At 38.7% G+C, this 24,879-nt stretch overlaps 2 protein-coding genes and 2 pseudogenes across 2 annotated transcripts; 3 read left to right on the forward strand and 1 right to left on the reverse strand.

Moving 5' to 3' along the window:
• Nucleotides 1-5,606: 5,606 nt before the first annotated feature.
• Nucleotides 5,607-7,559, reverse strand: LOC123467639 (annotated as a pseudogene).
• Nucleotides 7,560-21,242: 13,683 nt separating this feature from the next.
• Nucleotides 21,243-22,323, forward strand: LOC123467640 (annotated as a pseudogene).
• A 453-nt stretch (nt 22,324-22,776) lies between these two features.
• Nucleotides 22,777-23,615, forward strand: LOC123467641. The gene is made up of 2 exons (XM_045167500.1): nt 22,777-23,029; nt 23,091-23,615. The coding sequence occupies exons 1-2, from the start codon at nt 23,027-23,029 to the stop codon at nt 23,613-23,615; spliced, it is 528 nt and encodes a 175-aa protein (XP_045023435.1). The 5' UTR covers nt 22,777-23,026.
• Nucleotides 23,616-23,815: 200 nt separating this feature from the next.
• LOC123467642 lies at nt 23,816-24,396 on the forward strand. The gene is made up of 2 exons (XM_045167501.1): nt 23,816-24,033; nt 24,111-24,396. Exons 1-2 carry the CDS (start codon nt 23,846-23,848, stop codon nt 24,394-24,396), a joined length of 474 nt encoding a protein of 157 aa, XP_045023436.1. The 5' UTR covers nt 23,816-23,845.
• The last annotated feature ends 483 nt before the right edge of the window (nt 24,397-24,879 follow it).

The raw sequence follows: 24,879 nt of genomic DNA on the forward strand, positions 1-24,879 counted from the left end.
CTAGCTCATCCCTCAGTTCTTGAATCTGGCGCTGTAGGTCTTGTACCTTGTCAAGGCCTACTGCCCCGACTGCCGGCTTCTCGCGCTCTCTACGCGCATCCTCGTATCCCCTCTCATAGGCTGTTTTTACGGCATTTGCGTGAAGTCTCGCCTCCTCCAGGAATTCTTCACACGATTTAATGCCCAACACGTAAAGCCTCTCGTAGAGAGCCGGGCTCAATCCCCTGAAAAGGTGGTCTATGCGCACCTCTTCAGCCATGTCTGGCTGAACCATGCGACACATATCCATAACATCATGGTAGTATTCCGTGATGTATTCCTCCTTCCCTTGAACCCGCATGCGCAGCTTCCTTTCCGTCTGCCGCTTCAGGTTTACCGCCACGAACTGCTTCAGGAAAAGCGTCTTGAGCCCACGCACCTCTCTGTAGTGTGCTGGCTCGTCCTCAGTTCCGGCTACTTGGACCTCCCGGTCCTCCCAGTGCTCCGGGCGTGCGTTTCTCGCCTCAAGGCCTACAATCCATTTGTAGGCAGCACCCTCGAGCGAAACATCAATAGCCCTTGCAAGATCGTTATTCGACCAACGATTATGGCGACCAATCCTTTCGAACCGGTCTATCTACTCAATTGCGTTTTCCTTTGGCGTGCCCCGGAACTTTTCCGGCTCCTTGTAGTGGAACATTGGGCGTTCCGCCATGTCTTCCTCCTCTTCCAAAAACGGGTCCAACTCGAGTTCAGGATCTTCCAGAGACTGTCGGCTTGGCGATCCTCCTACGCTGACTCCGCCACGTCCCTGTCTCACCGCCGCCGCTTCCTGTGGAGTACTAAACGCTCTAGGCCGTAGGCCTTCGCGCAGGCTTCTTCTTTCCAAGCCCACCCCTCGCGGCTCGTCGTTCCTCGCTTCCAACGGCTGTCCGCTGTCGCTACCCGACGATCGGTTGATGACCCCAGAGGTATCGGCTTCCACGCTAACTATGCGTTTTCTGTCGGCAGCGGTTTCCGCCCACGCCGACCCCTGCCACACCTCTCGGTTTCCGGTCACCGACCCCTGCGTTCCGAGCGAATTTGGGTCGTACGACTTCCTCCGCTGCTCGTCGATCCTTTCCTGGACACTGGAGACCGACACCTACGGGATAAGCGACTCGCGGTCGTCGAACTCTGCCTGACGCGTGCGCGATCCCTGATCACGATCGACGACCCGCACTTCCTGCCGCTTCTCGTTACCCGCCCCAGTACGTGCGTTAATCCCTCCTTCGTTCCCTACCTCACGAGCCCCCTCGTACTGCTTACGTGCAGCTACGGACTCGTATGCCCCTTCCGTCACAGCACCCCCTGCTTCCGGATTCCGAGAATCCTGGCAGCTCTGTGCGTCCGCGAATTCCTCGCCCCGTGGCTCGGAATCAGACTGGAATTGTGACGGATCTGGAACCTCCCGCGGTAGGGAAACTTCCCTGGACAACCACGTACCTTTCTGTCCCAAAGTGAGGTCACTCACTTCTCCAGGAGGGCCTCTCGAACGGCCCTTTGACCGAGCTGAAGCAGCGCTTGCTGCCTGCAATCCTGTTGAAGATCGTGCTAGAGGTGTCGCCGCCCTCAAACCCGAGTAATAGGTCTGAATCTCCTTGGCGGCCTCTTCAGCTGCTCGTCTACGGCTCCTTTCCCCAGCGTCTATTATCACACCTCTCCCGTGTGACATTCACACGAGGATCCGCTGCGATCCCACTGTCAAATACACGCCCTCCCAGACCGTTGCTGTGGCCTCGTGCCCGGCAATAAATTGCCGAGTTCGATTTCCAGAGACCCCTTACAGCGAACGCCTACCTGAGTTAAAACGTGTACCTGATCAGTGAACAACGCAGTAGCATCTCCACCATGTAACAGATTCACTGGGTTTAAGGGATGTATTCAGTCATAGACAGCTTACACGAAACACACACACAGCATTACACAGTAACAGCACTGACAGCACTAACAACTAGTCTGAATCACTACATTGGACTGCCCCTCTGGCCGGTCATAGACGGGCTTTTGAGTCCTCTGACATCCGGCCAGAGTGGCAAAGTCCATTGACATCGCACATTTGCCTTTCTTAGCATCCGGTGCTAAGCGACAAAGTACATTGGCGCTACAGTATGTTTGATCCTATTTACATATAGAAGTAAAAACTCATGGTATAACAGTGTATTCACATTGAATACAAGTATATTTGATGATGTTTACATATAGAAGTAAAAACTCATGGTATCACAGTGTATTCACATTGAATACAAGTATATTTGATTCTGTTTACATGTAGAAGTATAAACTCATAATATAACAACGTATTCATGTTGAATACAAGTATATTTGATCCTGTTTACATATAGAAGTAAAAACTCATGGTATCACAGTGTGTTCACATTGAATACAAGTATATTTGATTCTGCTTACATATAGAAGTAAAAACTCATGGTATCACAGTGTATTCACATTGAATACAAGTATATTTGATCCTGTTTACATATAGAAGTAAAAACTCATGGTATCACAGTGTGTTCACATTGAATACAAGTATATTTGATCCCGTTTACATATAGAAGTAAAAACTCATGGTATCACAGTGTATTCACATTGAATTCAAGTACATTTGATTTTGTTTACATGTAGAAGTATCAACTCATAGTATAACAGTGTATTCACATTGAATACAAGTATATTTGATCCTGTTTACATATAGAAGTAAAAACTCATGGGATCACAGTGTATTCACATTGAATACAAGTATGTTTGATTCTGTTTACATATAGAAGTAAAAACTCATGGTATAACAGTGTATTCACATTGAATACAAGTATATTTTATCCTGTTTACATATAGAAGTAAAAACTCATGGTGTAACAGTGTATTCACATTGAATACAAGTATATTTGATTCTGTTTACATGTAGAAGTATAAACTCATAATATAACAGTGTATTCACATTGAATACAAGTATATTTGATTCTGTTTACATGCAGAAGTATAAACTCATAATATAACAGTGTATGCACATTGAATATAAGTATATTTGATCCTGTTTACATATAGAAGTAAAAACTCATGGTATCACAGTGTTTTGACATTGAGTATAAGTATATTTGATCCTCTTTACATATAGAAGTTAAAACTCATGGTATCACAGTGTGTTCACATTGAATACAAGTATATTTGATTCTGTTTACATGTAGAAATGTAAACTCATAAAATAACAGTGTATTTACATTGAAAACAAGTATATTTGATCCTGTTTACATATAGAAGTAAAAACTCATGGTATAACAGTGTATTCACGTTGAATACAAGTATATTTTATCCTGTTTACATATAGAAGTTAAAACTCATGGTATCACAGTGTATGCACATTGAAAACAGGTATATTTTATCCTATTAAAATATAGAAGTAAAAACTCATAATATCACAGTGTATTCACATTGAATACAAGTATATTTGATCCTGTTTACATATAGAAGTAAAAACTCATGGTATAACAGTGTATTCACATTGAATACAAGTATATTTGATTCTGTTTACATGTAGAAGTATAAACTCATAATATAACAGTGTATGCACATTGAATATAAGTATATTTGATCCTGTTTTCATATAGAAGTAAAAACTCATGGTATCACAGTGTATTCACATTGAATACAAGTATATTTGATCCTATTTACATATAGAAATTAAAACTCATGGTATCACAGTGTATTCACATTGAATACAAGTATACTTGATCCTGTTTACATATAGAAGTAAAAACTCATGGTATAACAGTGTATTCACATTTAATACAAGTATATTTGATTCTGTTTACATGTAGAAGTATAAACTCATAATATAACAGTGTATTCACATTGAATACAAGTATATTTGATTCTGTTTACATGTAGAAGTATAAACTCATAATATAACAGTGTATTCACATTGACTACTAGTATATTTGATCCTGTTTACATATAGAAGTAAAAACTCATGGTATAACAGTGTATTCACATTGAATACAAGTATATTTGATTCTGTTTACATGTAGAAGTATAAACTCATAATATAACAGTGTATGCACATTGAATATAAGTATATTTGATCCTGTTTACATATAGAAGTAAAAACTCATGGTATCACAGTGTTTTGACATTGAGTGTAAGTATATTTGATCCTCTTTACATATAGAAGTTAAAACTCGTGGTATCACAGTGTGTTCACATTGAATACAAGTATATTTGATTCTGTTTACATGTAGAAATATAAACTCATAATATAACAGTGTATTCACATTGAAAACAAGTATATTTGATCCTGTTTACATATAGAAGTAAAAACTCATGGTATAACAGTGTATTCACGTTGAATACAAGTATATTTTATCCTGTTTACATATAGAAGTAAAAACTCATGGTATCACAGTGTATTCACATTGAATACAAGTATATTTGATCCTCTTTACATATAGAAATTAAAACTCATGGTATCACAGTGTATTCACATTGAATACAAGTATACTTGATCCTGTTTACATATAGAAGTAAAAACTCATGGTATAACAGTGTATTCACATTTAATACAAGTATATTTGATTCTGTTTACATGTAGAAGTATAAACTCATAATATAACAGTGTATTCACATTGAATACAAGTATATTTGATTCTGTTTACATGTAGAAGTATAATATAAGAGTGTATTCACATTGAATACAAGTATATTTGATCCTGTTTACATATTGTAAGTTATTAATATTTTAACTTACTTTTCCATTGTCGTTTCTTGTAAAGTATATTTCAGTAGCACAAAAAATTGGGGAACAACTCTTTAGGAACTGAATTGTGAAAAGTGTCTCATTCTATTTTCTATAGAACAAAAGTTTTTATACGGGTTTCATGAAGGTCGAACTACAAGAAAATTAAGTTGAAACGTTTGAAGGGTAAATCAGTCTGTAAAACGTCTAAGGAAGAAATTACATAGAAAAGAGGGGCGTATAGAAAATTAATGTTACGTAAGAATAAAGGGTAGAAAAAATAATGAAAATAATAAAGAATAAATTGTTTTGGTTCCTTACATAGCTATCCGGTTCCAAAAGATTGCGTCTCGCAATCAATCAAGGTCAAACTTGGAACGGAATAGAAAGTGAGTCAAAACAAAACAAGAAAACAACATTAACTAATTCAACAGAACAGCTGCTTCTCGATGCGCTTGTCTTAGTGCGTCCCAGTGGAATTTGTTCCGTGGAGGCTCTCCTTGTAGAAAAGGGGTTGATGGGGCAAAAATTCCGGGGCGGGTTGTTGAATTAAGGCGGGTAAGTTTACAATAGTAATGGGCGCGGATGGATTTGAGGGGTTTAATAACGCGGGGTGGCCTACTTTTATATCATTATCAGATGTTTTGGTGAAGCAAGGGACAGGGTTACAAGTACTTAGAAAAGAACAACAAGGTATGTATCTTGCAATAAGGGAACCTACTCCACAAAAATGAAAGAAAAAGAATCCGATAAATCCCATCCCTAGAAGACTACAAATGCTATTTGACCAACTAAGAATCTTAGACGAAAGGGAAACGTTCTTTTCTTTTTGGAGTGAGGAAAGAAGAGTGCTCATGTGAAAAGAATTTCCAAGGTCGATGCTATGTTCTTCTTTAGCAGCAGCAATTCTCTCGGCGATTGCAGCTGCGGTGCTCATCGGGTGGGGGGTTAGCGCGGGATGTAAACTGCGAGTGCGAGTAGCTTATCAATTTCATACGGCAAAGTGTTGATCAAACTATGTCCTTGGATTATTACACCGGGAAAGATTGGTTTGTAGAAATGTGCTCGGCCGTTAATGTTGACGAAATTTTTGTGCCAGTAACAGGGGGTGTAAGGCGTCAGTTCCCATCCTTCAGTGTCTAAAGTGTAGTCGCCGAGTTTGGGTTGAGGACCACAGCCTGTGATTTCAGTGGTGATCGTTGAATTTTTCGGGGAGCATTGATAGACGCTGATCGATTCACCAGTGGCTATCAATTTGCTACATGTGGGTAAATTAAGGTAACTGGCAGCAAGCCATCCACTGTGTTGTGCGGTGGCGATAGCAGTTTTGTGTGCCAGCACTCGATTTTCACATTGCAGAGCTCGAATTTCTCGAGCCACTCCATTTATTCCATCGGTAGTTCGGTCTCGTGCGTATTGAGAATACGCCGCTCCGCTGATTTTAGCCCGGATAATGTCAGCAATTTTTTCGATGTCTTCTTCCAGTGGTTTACTCGGATGAGCATTGGTATCAGTTAAAGAATGTAAACGTAAAATAACTTAGTCCATTCCGATTACTTGTTTGTAACTTTTTTCGGATGAATTACAATATTCCTTGTTAGTTGTATTGTAAATAAAGTCAAGTTGTTGTACGTCGTCACGAATTCTTTCTATTTCACTGTGGTTAGTCAGGTAACGTTGAGCGATACCTGTTTCCACAAGCCTTAGTTTGCACTGTTGAACTTCTCTCAACGATTCTTTCCAGACAATGGTAACTAGGTTGTGAGAAACGGATCCGTTGATCCCTCCCGGTATATCGCCAATGGGTGAACTTATCGTACAGTTAGCGCACTCAGTTTCTAAAGTAGCTTCTTCTAATCGACAGTTGATCAGCTGATCAGCTGTGACTTGAAGCCAGCTACTCTGCACATTTGGAATACGTTCGAACGACCACTTATTTTTTCCTAAGTAGTCCATGCTTTTGCCATGGCACAATCGGTAATCACGCATTTTTTCACATTCATGTGCATTGACTTCTATTGGCACTCTTGATTGACTTGGAGTTTGCCAACCCGGGAAGTCAGTATAGATGTGTTTCTTTTCCAGCCATATGGTACACGAATGGCCAACAAAACGGGTGATTTGGGGAAGAGTAGAATAGACATCATAATATACTGGAATAGCGAGAAGGGGGCTTATTTGATAATCACAGTCATTGCTAGTAAATTTTAGGAACCCTTTTGGCTGAGCAGCCGTACAATTACAAATAGTGATGTTAAGAGCATGGAGGCGACAGAAAAACGGTATGACGAGGAGAGGTAGAAGACATAATCTATGAGAAAAGTAATTTCAAAATCAATTTCAGGGATCCATTCTATGAATTATTAAGATTACTAATACAAAGTTTTTAGAATTTAAACACGGTTTAAAGATAGTTAAAGTGATTCGAACGTAATTTACAAAAAAAATTTACAGCAATACAATTTCAGAATTTGACAACTGGTTTTAAAAGATTCCGAGGACGTAACCCGAGGCGACGCTCTGGTTGTATGGGTAAGGTTGACGTCTCTGGAATCGGTTTCGAAGATAAGGAAATTGTTGGTGAACTTATCATGAAATTTGGAGTAGGAGGAATTGTGGGTGGGGGTCTCATCAAATTTTGAGTAGGAGTTTCTTTTTCACAAGGAATTTGTTCTAACTCAGATTGAAGGTTTGTTTCTAGGGGTAGAGGAAAAGTTTCGAGTTCATCTACGGTTTCTTGTACGAATTTTTCGGCTTGTTTCTCAATTCTTACATTTAAAAAATCGACACCTGGTTCGTCATTCCAGATCATTGACTCAAATAGGGGTTTTATTCCATTCACATGTACAAGCTGAGTTTGTTTTCCTACTTCTTGTTGTATTTCCACAGTACTATTGTTGCTTACTTTCAAAATTCTAAAAGGGCCTATAAAACGTGGAATGAGTTTTTTACTAATTCCCGCCAAGGGCGTTCGCATATCCAGTAAAACTTTATCTCCTACGTTAAATGTTTGCTCTTTTACGCGTTTATCGTACTGGGCTTTTTGTTGTTCACGAGCTTGGGAAAGATTGATTTTGACAAGCTGAAAGGCTTCGTGTAAGCGTTTCATAATTTGACTTTTATAGTCTGAGGGAGTTACTATTACTGGGGGAAGAGGACGGAGGAATTGATCAATCGGCATGACTGGATCACGACCGTGATTTAGAAAATATGGAGTCTCAAGTGTTGACGAGTGGACAGAATTATTATAAGCGAAAACAACGGGGCCTAAAATATCCTCCCACCGCTCGAATCCATTCTCCAAATATTTCCTTATCATTTCAACAACAGTTTTGTTGAATCGCTGTGTTTGCCCATTAGTCTGAGGGTGATACGCAGTGGTTTTCATGCGTTTAATGTTTAAAGCTCTACAAAGCGCAGAAAATAATTCAGAAGTAAAATTACTGCCTCGATCTGTAATTATTGCTTTCGGGGGACCATGATGTAAAATAATTCGTTCTACTAAGGCTTTACTAGTACTGAGGGCGGTGCAGTTGGTAAGAGGAATGACTTCTATCCATTTAGAAAAGTAATCCGTGATTACTAATATATAATTGTTTCCTTGAAGTGAATGCGGTTTGATTGGACCTAGGCAATCTAAGCCCAATACTTCAAAAGGTCTTGTAGCGAGGTCTGACGGGTTGAGATAGGCTTTCGTACTGTGCACTCGACGTCCCAGCGCACAAGGTTCACAAGAGGTGCAATATTCCTTAACATCCCGTAACATAGTAGGCCAATAGTATTTGTCCCTTAGACGAAAGAATGTTCGCCTAGTTGCCATATGTCCTGACAATGGGGAATCATGGTATTCTTGTAAAAGTTGCTTTCTCAGAGAAAGTGGAACAACCACTTGACACTGTTCAAAGTTTCTTCTTTTCACTGACGTAGGTTCGTAGTGTTTACATAAAAGACCATTTTCTACAAAGAAATAATCTATTTCACTGACCCAAGAAGGCATCGGGCCATCTTCTTTTTTCAAGGTTCATTTTGTTCCAAAAACGTAACGATTGCTTTGCACAGAGAGTCTTTCTGCTGTTCTTGACACATTACGTTGTTATCTGCAGGAATGGCAGATATTAGATTCTCATCGGTATTCTTGAAAGAAAATCAGCATTTTCGTGTACTCGACCTGGTCGGTACTGAACACTGAACTTCATATTAGATAACAAGATCGCCCATCTACCTAGTCGCCCTGTTTCGTCTTTAAAAGTCTGCAACCACTGAAGAGGCCTGTGATCGCTTACAATAACAAAAGGTTGATCTTGTAAGTAATGTCGGAAACGTTTTATCCCAAACACTACTGCTGCGGCCTCTTTTTCTATTGTCGAATACTTGATTTTCCTTTTTTAAGATGTCTGCTTGCATAGGCTATAGGTTGGTCCTTTCCGTCTTTCATCTGAGAAAGGACGGCTCCTAAGCCATAGTTACTTGAGTCCGTGTAAATCAGAAATTCCCTAGAAAAATCCGGATATATCAAGATAGGTTCTGATATTAAACATTGTCGCAAGTACTCAAAAGCTGCAATTTCATCTGTTTTCCAAGTTACACTATCAGTAGGTTTTCATTTAGTCTGTGATAACAAGGGGTGGATGATGGTAGAGAAATTTTTTACAAGTCGTCTGTAGTAACTGGCTAGTCCCAAAAAGACTGTAATTCTTTTACTGTACCAGGTTTTTTGTAATTCACAAGGGTTTCAATTTTAGCAGGGTCTGGTTTTATTCCTTCAGTCGTAATTACATGTCCAAGATAGGAAACGGATTGCGCTAAAAATTCACATTTTGACAATTTCATTTTTAGGTGCGCGTTTTCTAAGAGGGAAAAAAACAGTCTTCAAATTGCTAAAATGCTCTTCAATTGTTCTTGAAAAAATTGTTATGTCGTCAAGATAAACGAGACAAATTTTTCCAATAACTCTTCGTAAAACTGAATTCATCAGTCTTTGAAACGTTCTCGGGGCGTTGGTTAAACCAAACGCCAAACGATTCCATTCGTATAAATTGTCATCGACTATGAAGGCTGTTTTTTCTTTGGATTCCTCCTCGAGCTCAATTTGTCAATATCCGGAGGCAAGATCTAATGTGGAAAAATACCTCTGTCCCACCAGTAAATCTAAAACGTCGTCAATACGAGGAAAAGGGAAAGAATCTTTTTTTGTAATTGCATTTAATTTTCTAAAATCTACACACAAACGGACATCCACTGTTTTCTTACTTACTAATACTATCGGGGCTGCCCACGGGGACATTGAATTACGAATTATTTTATTTTGCATCAGTTCCTCGATGATATTTTTAGCTATCTCTTTTTGCTTTGGAGACGTGTGATATGCCCTTTGACGAATAGGACCTTGTCCTTGTGTGACAATGACATGTTTTACTAAAGTAGTATGGGCTAACTCACTTGTTTTAAAAGCAAAACTGTTATAATTATTTATTATTAATCTACGCAAATTTTCTTTGTTTTTCTCATCTATGTCTGGAAGAGCCGACTCCACGGCTGCTGTGTTGATTGAAGTTGAAGCTACCCTAATTGAAGCCATTGTTTCAACAGGCTTGCTTGAAGCTCTGGAAATATGAAGGGTTCCTAACACTGTAAGGCGAGGTAGAAATATGGTTTTATCTGTTCCATTAACAGCCACCACACGGAGCGAACGATTTGGTGTCGTAGAGATGTAGGGTTCCAAGCTAAGCCCGGAGGGAATATTACAGCATCTAACAAAATGACAAGTATTGAGAGGGTTGAAAGGGTGAGTTTCCACTTCTCTAGTCTCTAGGAGACTAGTGGAATTTGGAGAAATTCTCAAAGATTTGCTAATCACAAAGGGATTTTCTGTTTCCTGGAAGTGATCAATTTCCGGGACTCGGTAGATGGACTGTTGTTTTCCGTTATAGATAAACTGATGCTTCCAAAGTGCATCGCGCCCTAGAACGCAATCTTCAACAATTCCATTTACGACTATGAATTTCTGCCTAAGTGCTTGGCGTGGCGTTTCTTCTGCCACAAAAAAGTTAACGATGATTGTGCCTTCCGTGACGAGGCGCCTGTCATTTATGCTGAAAAGATCCACATCTACCTCTTTAGTGAAATTAATTAATTCCTCTCCTTCTTTAAGCTTATGAAAAAATGTGTTGCTAATAACGCATCTCTCGGCTCCAGTGTCAAACAGCGCTTTAACAACAGAATTTCCTATTTTTATTCTTATACTAGGAACTGTAGATTTTACTGCTAAACTATTTATATGATGTCGGGGCTTTTTCTTAGTTCCACCGAAGGGCCCAACGCTTACATCGGTAGTTTCCCCTTTCTTCGAACAAAGGGAGTTTTTTCCCATTTCCGTCATCACCCTCTGGAGGAGTGGGTTTCAAATTTTTTATATGGGGACAAAAGTTTGCTCGGTGTCCAATTTCTTTACAACGAAAACATTTATCATTAGCTTGACTCTTCCTTGCTTTACAATTGTTTTTTGAGTGATAGCCTCAATCGTTGTGAAAATCAAAAAAATATAAATCACCTGTTTTATTGATTGGAGGGTTTAACTGTGGTGAGCGCTGTGAAAAACTCGTGTTTCTCCTGGTAGATAATTGCCTTTGTATTTTCTCCATGTTTTCTTCTAAATGTTTTTGGTGAGTGTTTGATTCCACCTGGGTACTAAGGCGATCTAAAGTCTCCTTTACTTTAGTCAATTCTTCATTAGGTTCGACGTATTTGGCCTGAAAAGCATTTAGTCTGGATCTAAATTGGGCTTGTTCTACTGCCATGGCCGTCATTTCAGCTTTTTCTATGAGTTTTTCAAAAGCTGCGAATTCTTTATACTTAAGTCTGGTCTGGACGTCGAAAGACAGCCCTTCCAGAAATCTGCCTATCATGATTTGTTCTCTGGAAAAAGCTGTTGCTTTATCTATCGTGGATTTTATAGGATACGCTAAGTGGAAGGCCTTGCGTATACGAAATTCAACGCTTTGTTTAGATCTGGTCTCTGTAGATTGAAAAAGTTTAATTAAACGCTCCTTTACTCTGTCGTGAATTTGCGTGCTAATAGGGTTTTCAAGTTTAAAGTTATCAAACTCATCAACCGCTTCACCATACAATTTGGAGCGTAGTAAGATAATTTTTCTTGACTCCTCAAAATCGCCTAAAAACAGTACTGATTCTAGATGTGCAAGCCAGTCATCAAAGCGACCGGAGCGATCACGGTCTACGTAAATTCCAACGTTACTAAATAACGTCATTGCTTGGCTTTGTTGTAACTTTTTATTTTTATCGATGGCGTTAAAAATAAAATTGTTTGTGTTTCCTATACTGTTTACTTTTGACGGACACATTACAAAGGGATTCATTTTAGGAATTGAGCTGGTAACTGAGTACTTTGGAGTTGCTCCGTTATTACTTTGCTTATTGTACATGCTTGCAATTTTTACACTTTGTCCACTTAACGCAAGTGGTTGTGTATGTAAAGGTGTTGAGGTAAGATATGAAGGCTGAGAGCTAGTTCTAAAACAGGCTGCCCATTATGCTTCGTTTTCTGAGAGGAATTAATGCAACGTTTAGTATTCGTTAGAACGTGTTGCACAATACAATCAGCTGCTTTAGAAGCATCTTCATAATCCATTCGGATTCCATCAAACGGCTCAATTCTTTTCCTTATATTTTAATGGGCATGTCTTGGTTTGTTTCTTCTGACGGTTTGTTTTGCATGATTTTGTTTGACTGCTCAACGATTGACGCTGGAGTAAAGGAGACTTTCCGACTTTGTAGTCCTAGATACGGTAAATAGTTACACGGAGTGGACGCTAACTGTGATTGAGAAATTTGACTATTCATACTTGACTGTGAATGATTAACCGCCGGACAAGTGATTGTTGTGGTACTAGGGGTCAATTTAGGACAATCTAAAGGAATATGATCACCTTGCGTGTGGATTTCCGCTCTTACAATTTTGATGGGTACGCTGTTGTTAGAAGTTTCCTCCTCAGTTTTGAGTGTTACTAAAGATGTGACACTAAGTCTGATTCTGACCTACTTTGTTGTTCTCCCGAATGCACTGATTCATACTCTGAATCAGTACTTTCGTAGTATGTATTTAGACCACAGTGCTTAAAGAGTTCAATTGGTGTCAAAATTGTGGGTTCGGTTATGAGTAATGCTCTTAAGGCTGTTCCTACTTCTTTGTTTGTTAACTCTATTTTTTTTCACTTCGAAGTAAATACTGCAATTCAAAAATAAGATCGTCAACAGGAATTTCCGTTATTCTCGTATTTCCGTATTGCTGATAAAACCATGCCCGATCTTGGTTCTCTTCATTTATTAGTTCTATTTTTTGGAAATCTATAGAGATATCTACTGTGTTTTCTACCCTATCTGTTGTTTTTTCAAGGTCCGTAATTGCCCGAGCCTGTTCTAGAAGTCTATTATATGATAGCAATTCTCTTGTCTCCTCGCCTATCAGGGTTTCGACTACGGTTTCGTCTTGTGATGATACTTGCATATTAAGTACTTCGTTCCACTGATCATCATTTCTCAATTCTTTAATTTCATTGGAATCAAGAAGATCAATATCGGATTGATGTGGGCTATCACTATCTAGTTCGACACCTAGATTTTCGTTATTTCTCAAAATTGACGTCGACCCGCCTCCTGATCGTAAGGGAGTGAACCTTTCACGGACTGATCGAACAAATCTTTGTATTAGTGGCCCTTTTCTTACACATCTTCTTTCTAAAGTGGTTTCTAAACCACTATCCTCATTGCCCTCATCTTTTATAACGAACTAATTCCTAACAAAGCATGTTCTTTTATAACTATGAAAAGTTATCAAAAATTCAACCAAATAGGAAGCCAAACAACGAAGAAAAGGTAATAAGTAACACTTATTACCATAAAAATAAAAAAACAAAGAATAAAACAAAAAAAAACACACTCTATTCAGCTTAACACGAAAGCCGAGTTCGAATCCGCTGCAACAAAATGTAAGTTATTAATATTTTAACTTACTTTTTCATTGTCGTTTCTTGTAAAGTATATTTCAGTAGCACAAAAATTGGGGAACAACTCTTTAGGAACTGAATTGTGAAAAGTGTCTCACTCTATTTTCTATAGAACAAAAAGTTTTTATACGGGTTTCATGAAGGTCGAACTACAAGAAAATTCAGTTGAAACGTTTGAAGGGTAGATCAGTCTGTAAAACGTCTAAGGAAGAAATTACATAGAAAAGAGGGGCGTATAGAAAATTAATGTTACGTAAGAATAAAGGGTAGAAAAAATAATGAAAATAATAAAGAATAAATTGTTTTGGTTCCTTACAATATAGAAGTAAAAACTCATGGTATCACAGTGTATTCACATTGAATACAAGTATATTTGATTCTGTTTACATGTAGAAGTATAAACTCATAATATAACAGTGTATTCACATTGAATACAAGTATATTTGATCCTGTTTACATATAGAAGTAAAAACTCATGGTATAACAGTGTATTCACGTTGAATACAAGTATATTTGATCCTGTTTACATATAGAAGTTAAAACGCATGGTATAACAGTGTATTCACATTGAATACAAGTATATTTTATTCTGTTGACATGTAGAAGTATTACTCATAATATCGCAGGGTATTAACATTAAAAACTGGTATATTTAATGCTGTTTACACATAGAAGTGTAAACTCATGTTATCACAGTCAGCGGTTCGAAACGATGAAAAAACAACAGAAAAATACCGGTATTTTAACCCGCTCTCTTGTTTTGGCCACAAAGAAAAACCCAAACAGAAAATCGAAAAATTTGCAAATAGACCACCGAAAGAGGGGCGTTTCTTACCCCTTTTTTCTGTTTCATACAATACTATCAGCTTTTTTTAAAGGATAGGTCTATATTGCGTCACCTTGTTCGTGTGTGTGTGTGTCGTCCAAGTTTTCACCGTTATTCGTGTTTCTTTTTTCGTGTCGTGTAAGCATGGGGAGGAATAACGAAAACCCTTGTCACAATTACTTCGATTACGATGCAACTGGAAATACAAGTAGGTGCAAAATAGGGGAATGCAAGCGCGTTTTGAAAGGGAAACATGCTACTAATTTAGAAAGTCATATTAGGGCCTTTCATGCTGATATTTTTTCTGAGATAGATAGTAGAGATATTTATTTTTTGAAAACGAATCGAAAAAAACAAAAACAGCCAAGAATAGTCTGCTTGTGGTAGTGGCAAAAAAACACTAATCAAGCGCCTCTAGTGGCACTTAAAGAAGAAATTGTCGTTAAATTTAGGGGGTCGCTTTCTCACCCCTCCACCCTCTCCTATACCCAGCGGCATAGTCGCGGGTAGGGACAACGAATGCAGCACATTTCGGGGGTGATCCAATATTTCAAAATGATCCTTTTCCCAATATAACAACTATACTTTCTATAAATTAAAAATCAGAAAGATAAAGACTAGTTCTTTATCTTTCTGATAAAAAAAATAACCTCGTACGAGCAATCTTAGTATTTTAAAAAAATTCCCGCGCGAGACACCGTTAGGCCTATCTCGCGCGGTTTAAAACGCCTTTTTTGGACCAAGGTGATCCAATACCTGGCGTGGGTACTGTAGCTGGGAAACTCTTATGTGTGAAATTTGACTGTTGCACACTTCTTGATCGTTCTATACTTGGAATAAACATCCAATATGCTGAAAAAGGTAAAATAGTTTTAAAATCCTTGGAATGATAGAAGTGTATTGGAGACATATAGGAGAACATATAAAAGAATTGATTCTGGAATGCATCTTCAGTTACGGGATTTCTGCCAATCAGATATATTCCCTTACAACTGATAACAACAGCAACATGATTAAATCTGTGCAACTTTTCTTGGATGGAGACGAAGAAGAAAAAGACATTGATTTTGACGAACTGAACATAAATAATGACGAAGAAGAAAAAGAACTTGTTATTAACGAACTCTCGGAAAGCATTCGCGATGCTGTGCGCGGATTTCGGTGTGCAGCGCACACATTACAACTCGCAGTGCTGGACGTGCTTAAATTGAAATCTGTTGACAGATTAATTGGAAAACCCATGCGGCGATGAAAGCTTTGAAAAATCAGGTGTTTATGGTTTCGATTTGGCGTAGTAAATTGAAAAAACCAATACTTGATGGGAAAACCAGGTGTGATATAAATAACCATCGTATGTCCCTTTTTTAAACAATTATTTGATAACGACAGGTGGAACTCGACACTTGCGATGCTAGCTCGTCTTCTTGAGCTTCGGGACTTCATTACTGAAATAGAAAATTCTCATGCAGATTTAAAGATCAGTGAGATTCAATGGATTGGCATTCAGGAGATATGCTCCGTTCTCGAGCCGGCCCGAAAAGCATCAGTCAGGTTGCAAATGCAACAGCTGACCATAGGAGATTTTTACAAATTGTGGACGTCGTGTAAAATGGACGTAGAAGAAATCGACACAGTATTTGCGAAAGCTTTTTTCCGTGGCCCTTCAAACACGGGAAAATGTGTTGATGGATAATGATATTTTCCGATCAGCAATATATCTAGATCCTAGATTTAAGGTTAATTGTAAAATTAAATAGCTTCGCTTTGTATAACTAAGATTAACATGTTTTGCTTGTTAGGTAATTCTGTCTACTGATGAGAGGGTAAAAGCAAAAGCTTATTTGGTCAATCTGAGGCAAGCTGTCCATCAAATGAGGTTAGACAGAAACTCTAACAATAACTCTTTCCCACACGGACACGCTGAGTCTTTCATTGGGCCTCTTGATAAGTTTGAATCAGCCATGCGGGAACGTGAAAATTTTATGGTTTCTCCGGCATTCACCATTGAAAACTAACGAATCGACCACCTTCTTGAAAACTTTGAGGGTCATCCGCGAATAAATTCGACTGAAAATTTACTGGAGTGGTGGTATAATGCACGAACTGACATGACAGAATTATTTATTCTAGCCGAAATTGTTCATGGGGTACCTGTTACTCAAGTCAGTGTAGAAAGATGTTTCTCTAGCCTCAAGTTTTTTCTTTCTGCTTATCGGAATAATTTGACTCCTTCAATATTAGAGGACATTCTTTTGATTCGATGCAATGAGAAATTTGAAAAATAATCTATCAATACATGTTCGATTCGAAAGTCAATTTGAAATCAGAGGGCTTCAGTTGTTTGTATTTTACGTTCGATTTCGAGTAAGAAACGGCTTCATCGGAACGATCTTGCCTTATATACCTCCATACCAACCACGATATCCGAAAAGAAGCGGCCAATTCTCTTTGTGTTAAGGTGAGAACCGAAATCAAAAACAGACATTTCGGTTTTCAAAGTATCTGAAACAGAAGGGTCAGAGAAACAGATATTTTTCAGAGGTTTGGGTCGCTGATCACAGTGTATTCACATTGAATACTAGTAGATTTGATTCTGTTTACATGTAGAAATATAAACTCATAATTTCACAGTGTATTCACATTAAAAACAGGTGAATTTGATCCTGTTTACATAAAGAAGTAAAAACTCATGGTATCACAGTGTATTCACATTGAGAACAGGTATATTAGATCCTGTTTAGATAAAGAAGTATAAACTCATAATATCAAAGTGCATTCACATGGAAAACAGGCATATTTGATTCTGTTTATATATACAAGTAAAAACTCAGGGTATCACAGTGTATTCACACTGCATACTAGTATATTTGATCCTGTTTACATATAGAAGTGTAAACTCATGGTATAGCAGTATATTCACATTTAATACAAGTAAATTTGATTCTGATTACATGTAGAAGTATAAACTCATAATATCACAGTGTATTTGCATTAAAAACTGGTATATTTGATCCTGTTTACACATAGAAGTAAAAACTCATGGTTTCACAGTGTATTCACATTGAATACTAGTATATTTGATTTTATTTACATGTTTAAGTATAGTCATTATATCACAGTGCATTCACCTTGAAAACAGGGATATTTGATTCTGTTTACATATAGAAGTGTAAACTCATGGTATCACAGTGTATTCACATTGAATACAAGTAAATTTGATTCTGTTTACATGTAGAAGTCCAAACTTATCATATCACAGTGAATTAACATTGAAAACTTTTATATTTAATCCTGTGTACACAGAGAAGAAAAAACTAATGGTATCACAGTGTATTCACATTGAATACAAGTATATTTGATTCTGTTTACGAGTAGAATTATAGACTTCTTAGACGTGTTACAGACTGATTTACCCTTCAAACGTTTCAATTTGATTTTCTTGTACTTCGACCTTCACGAACCCCGTATAAAAACTTTTTGTTCTATAGAAAATAGCGAGAGACACCTTTCACTATTTTGCTACTAAAGAGTTCTTCCCCAATTTTGGTGCTACTGCAAATATAATTTTCAAGAAATGACAATACAAAAGTAAGTTAAAATATTAATAGATTACATTTGGTGGTAGCTGAGTCGAACTCGGCTTTCGTGTTAAGGTGAATTGCGTGTCTTTTTTGTTTTATTGTTTATTTTAAATTTTTATGGTAATAAGTGTTACTTATTGCCTTCTCTTCGTTTGTTGGCTTTCTATTTGGTTGAAATTTTTTATAACTTTTCATAGTTATAAAAGAACATGCTTTGTTAGAAATTAGTTCGTTATAAAAGATGAGTGCAAATGAGAATAGTGGTTTAGAAACCACTTTCGAAAGAAGATCTGTAAGAAAAGGGCCACTAATACAAAGATTTGTTCGATCAGTACGTGAAAGGTTCACTCCTTTAAGATCAGGAGGCGGTTCGACGTCAATTTTGATAAATAATGAAAATCTCGGTGTCGAACTAGATAGTGATAGCCCCCATCAATCCGATATTGTTCTTCTTGATTCCAATGAAATTAAAGAATTGAGAAATGATGATCAGTGGAACGAAGTATTTAATATGCAAGTATTGTCACAAGACGAAACCGTAGTCAAACCCCTGATAGGCGAAGAGACAAGAGAATTGCTATCATATAATCAACTTCTAGAACAGGCTCAGGCAATTACAGATCTGGAAAAAATAAACAGATAGGGTAGAAAACACAGAAGATATCTCTATAGATTTCCAAAACTTAGAACTAATAAATGAAGAGAACCAAGATCGGGCATGGTTTTATCAGCAATACGAAAATACGAGAATAACGGAAATTCCTGTTGACGATCTTATTTTTGAATTGCAGTATTTACTTCGAAGTGAAAAAAAATAGAGTTAGCAAACAACGAAGTAGGAACAGCCTTAAGAGCATTACTCTTAACCGAGCCCACAATTTTGACACCAATTGAACTCTTTAAGCACTGTGGTCTAAATACATACTACGAAAGTACTGATTCCGAGTATGAATCAGTGCACTCGGGAGAACAACAAAGTAGTTCAGAATCAGGCTTAGTGCCCCAATCTTTAGTAACACTCGAAACTGAGGAGGAAACTTCTAAACAAAGCGTACCCATCAAAATTTTAAGAGCGGAAATCCACACGCAAGGTGATCCGATTCCTTTAGCTTGTCCTAAAGCGACCCCTAGTACCACAACAATCACTTGTCCGGTGGTTAATCATTCACAGTCAAGTATGAATACTCAAACTCCTCAATCACAGTTAGGGTCCTCCGTGTAACTATTTACCGTATCAAGGACTACAAAGTCTGAAAGTCTCCTTTACTCCAGCGTCGATCGTTGACCAGTCAAACAAATTCATGCAAAACAAACCGTCAGAAGAAACAAACCAAGACATGTCCATTAAAATATACGTAAAAGAATTGAGCCGTTTGATGGAATCCGGAATGGATTATGAGGAGGCTTCCAAAGCAGCTGATTGTATTGTGCAACACGTTCTAACGAATACTAAACGTTGCATTAATTCCTCTCAGAAAACGAAGCATAATGGACAGCCTGTTTTTACAACTAGCTCTCAGCCTTCATATCTTACCTCAACCCCTTTACATTCACAACCACTTGCGTTAAGTGGACAAAGTGTAAAAATTCCAAGCATGTTCAATAAGCAAAGTAATAACGGAACAACTCCAAAGTACTCAGTGACCAGCTCAATTCCTAAAATGAATCCCTTAGTAATGTGTCCGTCAAAAGTAAACAGTATAGGAAACACAAACTTTACACAAAATTTATTTCTAACGCCATCGATAAAAATAAAAAGTTACAACAAAGCCAAGCAATGACGTTATTTAGTAACGTCGGAATTTACGTAGACCGTGATCGCTCCGGTCGCTTTGAAGACTGGCTTGCTTATCTAGAATCAGTACTTATTTTAGGCGATTTTGAGGAGTCAAGAAAAATTATCCTACTACGCTCCAAATTGTAGGGTGAAGCGGCTGATGACTTTGATAACTTTAAACTTGAAAATCCAATTAGCGCGCAAATTTACGACAGAGTAAAAGAGCGTTTAATTAAACTTTTCCACTCTACAGAGACCAGATCTAAACAAAGCGTTGAATTTCATAATATGCAAGCGGGAACCCGAAGAGAATATGAGACGTTATGCGAATGGTATACGCGAGGCCTTCCACTTAGCGTATCCTATAAAATCCACGATAGATAAAGCAACAGTTTTTCCAGAGAACAAATCATGATAGGCAGATTTCTGGAAGGGCTGTCTTTCGACGTCCAGACCAGACTAAAGTATAAAGAATTCGAAACTTTTGAAAAACTCATAGAAAAAGCTGAAATTACGGCCATGGCAGTAGAAGAAACCCAAGTCAGATCCAAACTAAATGCTTTTCAGGCCAAATAAGTCGAACCTAATAAAGAATTGACTAAAGTAAAGGAGGCTTTAGATCGCCTTAGTACCCAGGTGGAATCAAACACTCACCAAAAACATTTAGAAGAAAACATGGAGAAAATGCAAAGGTAATTATCTACCAGAAGAAACGTGAGTTTTTCACAGCGCTCACCACAGTCAAACCCTCCAATCAATTAAACAGGGGATTTATATTTTTGTGATTTTCACAACGATTGGGGGCTATCACTCAATAAGCAACTGTAAAGCAAGGGCGAGTCAAGCTAATGATAAATGTTTTCGTTGTAAAGAAATTGGAGACCGAGCAAACTTTTGCCCCCATATAAAAAATTTGAAACCCACTCCTCCAAAGGGTTATTACGGAAATGGAAAAAAACTCATTTCGTTTGAAGAAAGGGGAAACTAAAAACTACCGATGTAAGCGTTGCCCCCCCGTTGGAACTAAGAAAAAGCCCCGACACCATATTGCGCTGTTTGGCACTGTTTGACTCTGGAGCCGAGCAGGGTTGGACCACCGCGGTTAAAATCTACCGCGGTACTACGCGCCGGTAGCGGTAGTACCGCCATCTTTACCGCGATATGCTTAAAATTTTCACAATTACCGCACTACCGCATGTCATGTATACTACCGCACGGTAGCGGTAGATAAACGCCATCTATCAGCCAGAAAATGAACTATATTTCATTAAAAAATAGATGGCAGCACGCCATTTCCTCAGCCCCTAACGCTTGATGTTCATCTATAAAGTTTGTAATTCTCAATAAAGTTACTGAAAAACGTTTGATTTAACAGATTTAGTCTTTTATCATCATGGGGTAAGTCAAACTTGTCAATTTTATTATTATTGAGTGTAATGCAAGCATCCAAACTTTATTTTAGTCGAGGGAATCGATCCCAGCAAAACAAACGAGGTAAACGCAGTGCACCTGTCAGGAATGAAAATAGTGTTTTGTTACATCAATCAGGTAGTTTAGTAGTTGCAAGTTCTGACTTTACCTATGTAACTGTATTTGAAAAAATTTTTCATTCACAACAAGTTAATCCACCTGATGCAGCACAAATTGATGATGTTGCTGTCGCAGAACCTGCCACTGCGAAGGAAGCTTCAGTACCAGCTTCTACCAGCACTCAATCTGTTCAGCGTGGGCAAACAGTTCATTCAGGTAATACTCCCAAACCTAATCTTTCATATCCTATTATTCATCTTTTTATTTTAGATACTGAGGTGATGGGCCTTAATGAGTTGGACACTTCTCGTGATGACAGCAATCTATCTTCTTCAAGTCCCAGCAGAGATCGAGAGTGACACAAGGAATCCTGAAGATGCTACTAGTGTCCAATCTTTGAAAGGTATATAAAGAATAAATCTAGTCATGTTTCTGTAGATTACTTATTATGGGTTTTGTAGAATCTGATGACATCAAAAGGCTTTCCTACCCACCATCCTTCTTCAAGTTTATTGAGCCCTCGGCGAAAAATGGAAGCTCCCTGTACGCTTGTCAAGTGAAGATTGTCCCAGAATGGGAAAGACTCTATCGGCGATAAACAACTCTAGAGGAAACTTGCGGGCTCACATCAAAGTATGACGTACTTGGTATGACAACTTGTTGAAGATGGTCGATTTTATGCCTTTTTTGGTCTTTAGACGGTTCATAAGGAACAGCTGGAAAAGTTTAACACACTTTGTAAAGAAATTGATGCTACTAAGTTGATGGGCGTCCAACCTCTTAGGGACCATTCGGATAAAAAGATCGAGACAGATCGTAAGCCAGCCTCCGTGCAGCAGGTCTTGTCTTTTCAATGGGTACCAAAAACTTGTCACACAGAAAAACCTGGATGAATTCATTCCGGTAATTGTTACTGGCATAAGAGAAAGATTGTTGGTAAACTTCATCTATTATCCTTTTACAGGAATACCTTTGTGACGCGGTTCTACCAGTCTATCACACAGAGACAGAAGCCTTCCGGACTTACACCCGTAAATTGCAACCTCGTCTTAAAGTCAGGAACCGTGCATTCTACCGAAAGCAGATCGCCAGTATGTATATAAAGAAGAGAGCTGCTCTTATGAACCAGTTGCGAGGCGCATTGTGGATTTGTACAACTGCCGATGGATGGACTTCTAGGCGGCGGGCGTTCATCGGCATCACTGCCCACTGGATCGCTCCAAACCTGAAAAAGGCGTTCCGTATGCCTTGCCGTAAGACGCGTCATGGGAAAGTGTGATTTTGGAAATTATTGCCAAGCTCCTAGAAGGTGTGTACGAAGAATACGACATCCTTCACAAATTGACGGCAACGGTGACGGACAACGGAAGCAATTTTGTGAAAGCATTTCGTCTCTATGGATCCTCGTCTCTCCACTCCACCATCGAGAGATCCACTTCGACTCAAAATCAAAATGCGCCTCTAAGGGCAGCTTCATTGGACGTTTTGAACGCGTCCACCTCTAGGACGACTCTGCAGCCAGTAAATGTCAGGTCAAACAGGATGGTACTAGACTAGCAATCAGTTTCTTACAATGTCGGTACTGAATTCTTTTTTTAATTTCAAGGTGACCGGAGAAGACAACATCGCCGCTCTTCTAGAAGATGAGCTTTCTGATTTTGAAGAGACCGATGATGAGATCGATTCGTTATCTGATCATGACCATGATAAGGAAAAGGAGGATCAAGGAGAATCTGCAACGGAGCAAGAGAGTGAATCCGAAATTCAAGAAAATACTGATGCTGACATGAATCCAATTTCCTTAACGGCAATCCTAAATAGTGGTATTGACGCAACCAACATTTACATCCTACCACCTCATCGTCGGTGTGCATGCCACACATTAAACCTGATTTGCAAGTGTGACATCTATAAGGATCTAGAACCGGCTCTCAAGAACCTAATGGAGGCAACCGATAAGAAACTGACTGCTATCTGGAATAAGCAAAATCGAAGCTCTAAGGCTTCTGACACGATCATAGAGAGCCTTGGGATGCTCTTTATCATTCATAATGAAACTCGTTGGAATTCTTATTTCAATGCCATGCAACGAGGCCAAATACTTCGTCACAAAGAAAAGGACCGAACTTAAAGCACTTTTTGAACAATTCGGGATTGCGTATTTCCGCCCAGCCGAAGAGGAATTCATTCGTGAATACGTCAAAGTGATGGAGCCTATATCAGAAGCATTGAATGTTCTTCAAGCAGACGTCAACATCTCTATCGGTTATTTACTTCCTACGCTTACCATCCTTCTCAATAAGATGGAAAACCCTGAAGGAGAAAGGCGGCATCAAGCACTGCAAACCTCTCCTAAACACAATGATCGAATCAGTAAAGCGAAGATTTGCTGAAAGTTTGGCTGACGCAGAGTTGCACATCGCCGCCATGGTACATCCTCTCTTCAAGGCAAAATGGATGCCGGAAGGCGAGGAGCGTGATGCTAAAGTCCAAGGTATTGTAGACGTCTTTCGATCCTTCAAGAACGACCAAGTTGACTTGGAAAATAGGTATCTATACAGTTACACTAATTCCGTGATGTAGTGCTGTGTTTGTTAACTTCTTGCTTTAATTTTCATTTTACTAGGAAGCAGTCTTATTCAGCGGCCGATGGTATTCAAAGCGAGGATTCGGACTACAGCCCGCAGAGAAAGAAGACCAAGAAAGATTTCTTCAAATCAATTTTGACAAACACAGTACCAGCGGAATCCAACGAGGTTGATTTGTTCCTTGCCGACCAGTCTACAAAGATAAGCAGCCTGAACAAATACCCAACCATTAAGGCCATATTTATCAAGTACAATGCTGCATTTCCTTCCTCGGCCTCTGTCGAGCGCTTATTCAGCGTTGCAGGAAGGATTTTACCCCACTAAGGGGTCGTTTGTCAGACAAAAACTTTGAACGCATGTTATTATTAAAAGTAAACAAGTTCATTGATTCATAAACTAATTCAGTAATTCTTTCAATCTGAAATACAAGACAATAAGGCAAACTAAATGAAACCTAAATGCTTGTGATTTTATTTTGTCTTAGCTATCCGCGCTACCGCAAACGACCACCGCAACCGCGGTAGGCTGTCGAACTACCGCGGTAGTAACATACCGGTAGAAAATTGAAATCTTGCGGTTACAGCTACCGGGTAGCGGTAAATTTTTTACTACCGCGTCCAACCCTGGAGCCGAGAGAAGCGTTATTAGTAGCACATTTTTTCATAAGCTTAAAGATGGAAAGGAATTAATTAATTTCACTAAAGAGGTAGATATGGATGTTTTCAGCATAAATGGCAGGCGCCTCGTCACGGAAGGCACAATCACCGTTAACTTTTTTGTGGCAGAAGAAACGCCACGCAGAGCACT

The sequence above is a fragment of the Daphnia magna genome, unplaced genomic scaffold, assembly GCF_020631705.1.
Source record: "Daphnia magna isolate NIES unplaced genomic scaffold, ASM2063170v1.1 Dm_contigs211, whole genome shotgun sequence".
In the NCBI taxonomy this organism is placed as follows: domain Eukaryota; kingdom Metazoa; phylum Arthropoda; class Branchiopoda; order Diplostraca; family Daphniidae; genus Daphnia; species Daphnia magna.

Excerpts from the sequence above, each read along its gene's own strand:
- LOC123467642 (XM_045167501.1), top strand. The coding sequence starts at position 23,846 with ATGATCGAATCAGTAAAGCGAAGATTTGCTGAAAGTTTGGCTGACGCA. Across the intron at positions 24,034-24,110 it reads CAAGTTGACTTGGAAAATAG|GAAGCAGTCTTATTCAGCGG; the intron begins GTATCTATACAG and ends TCATTTTACTAG.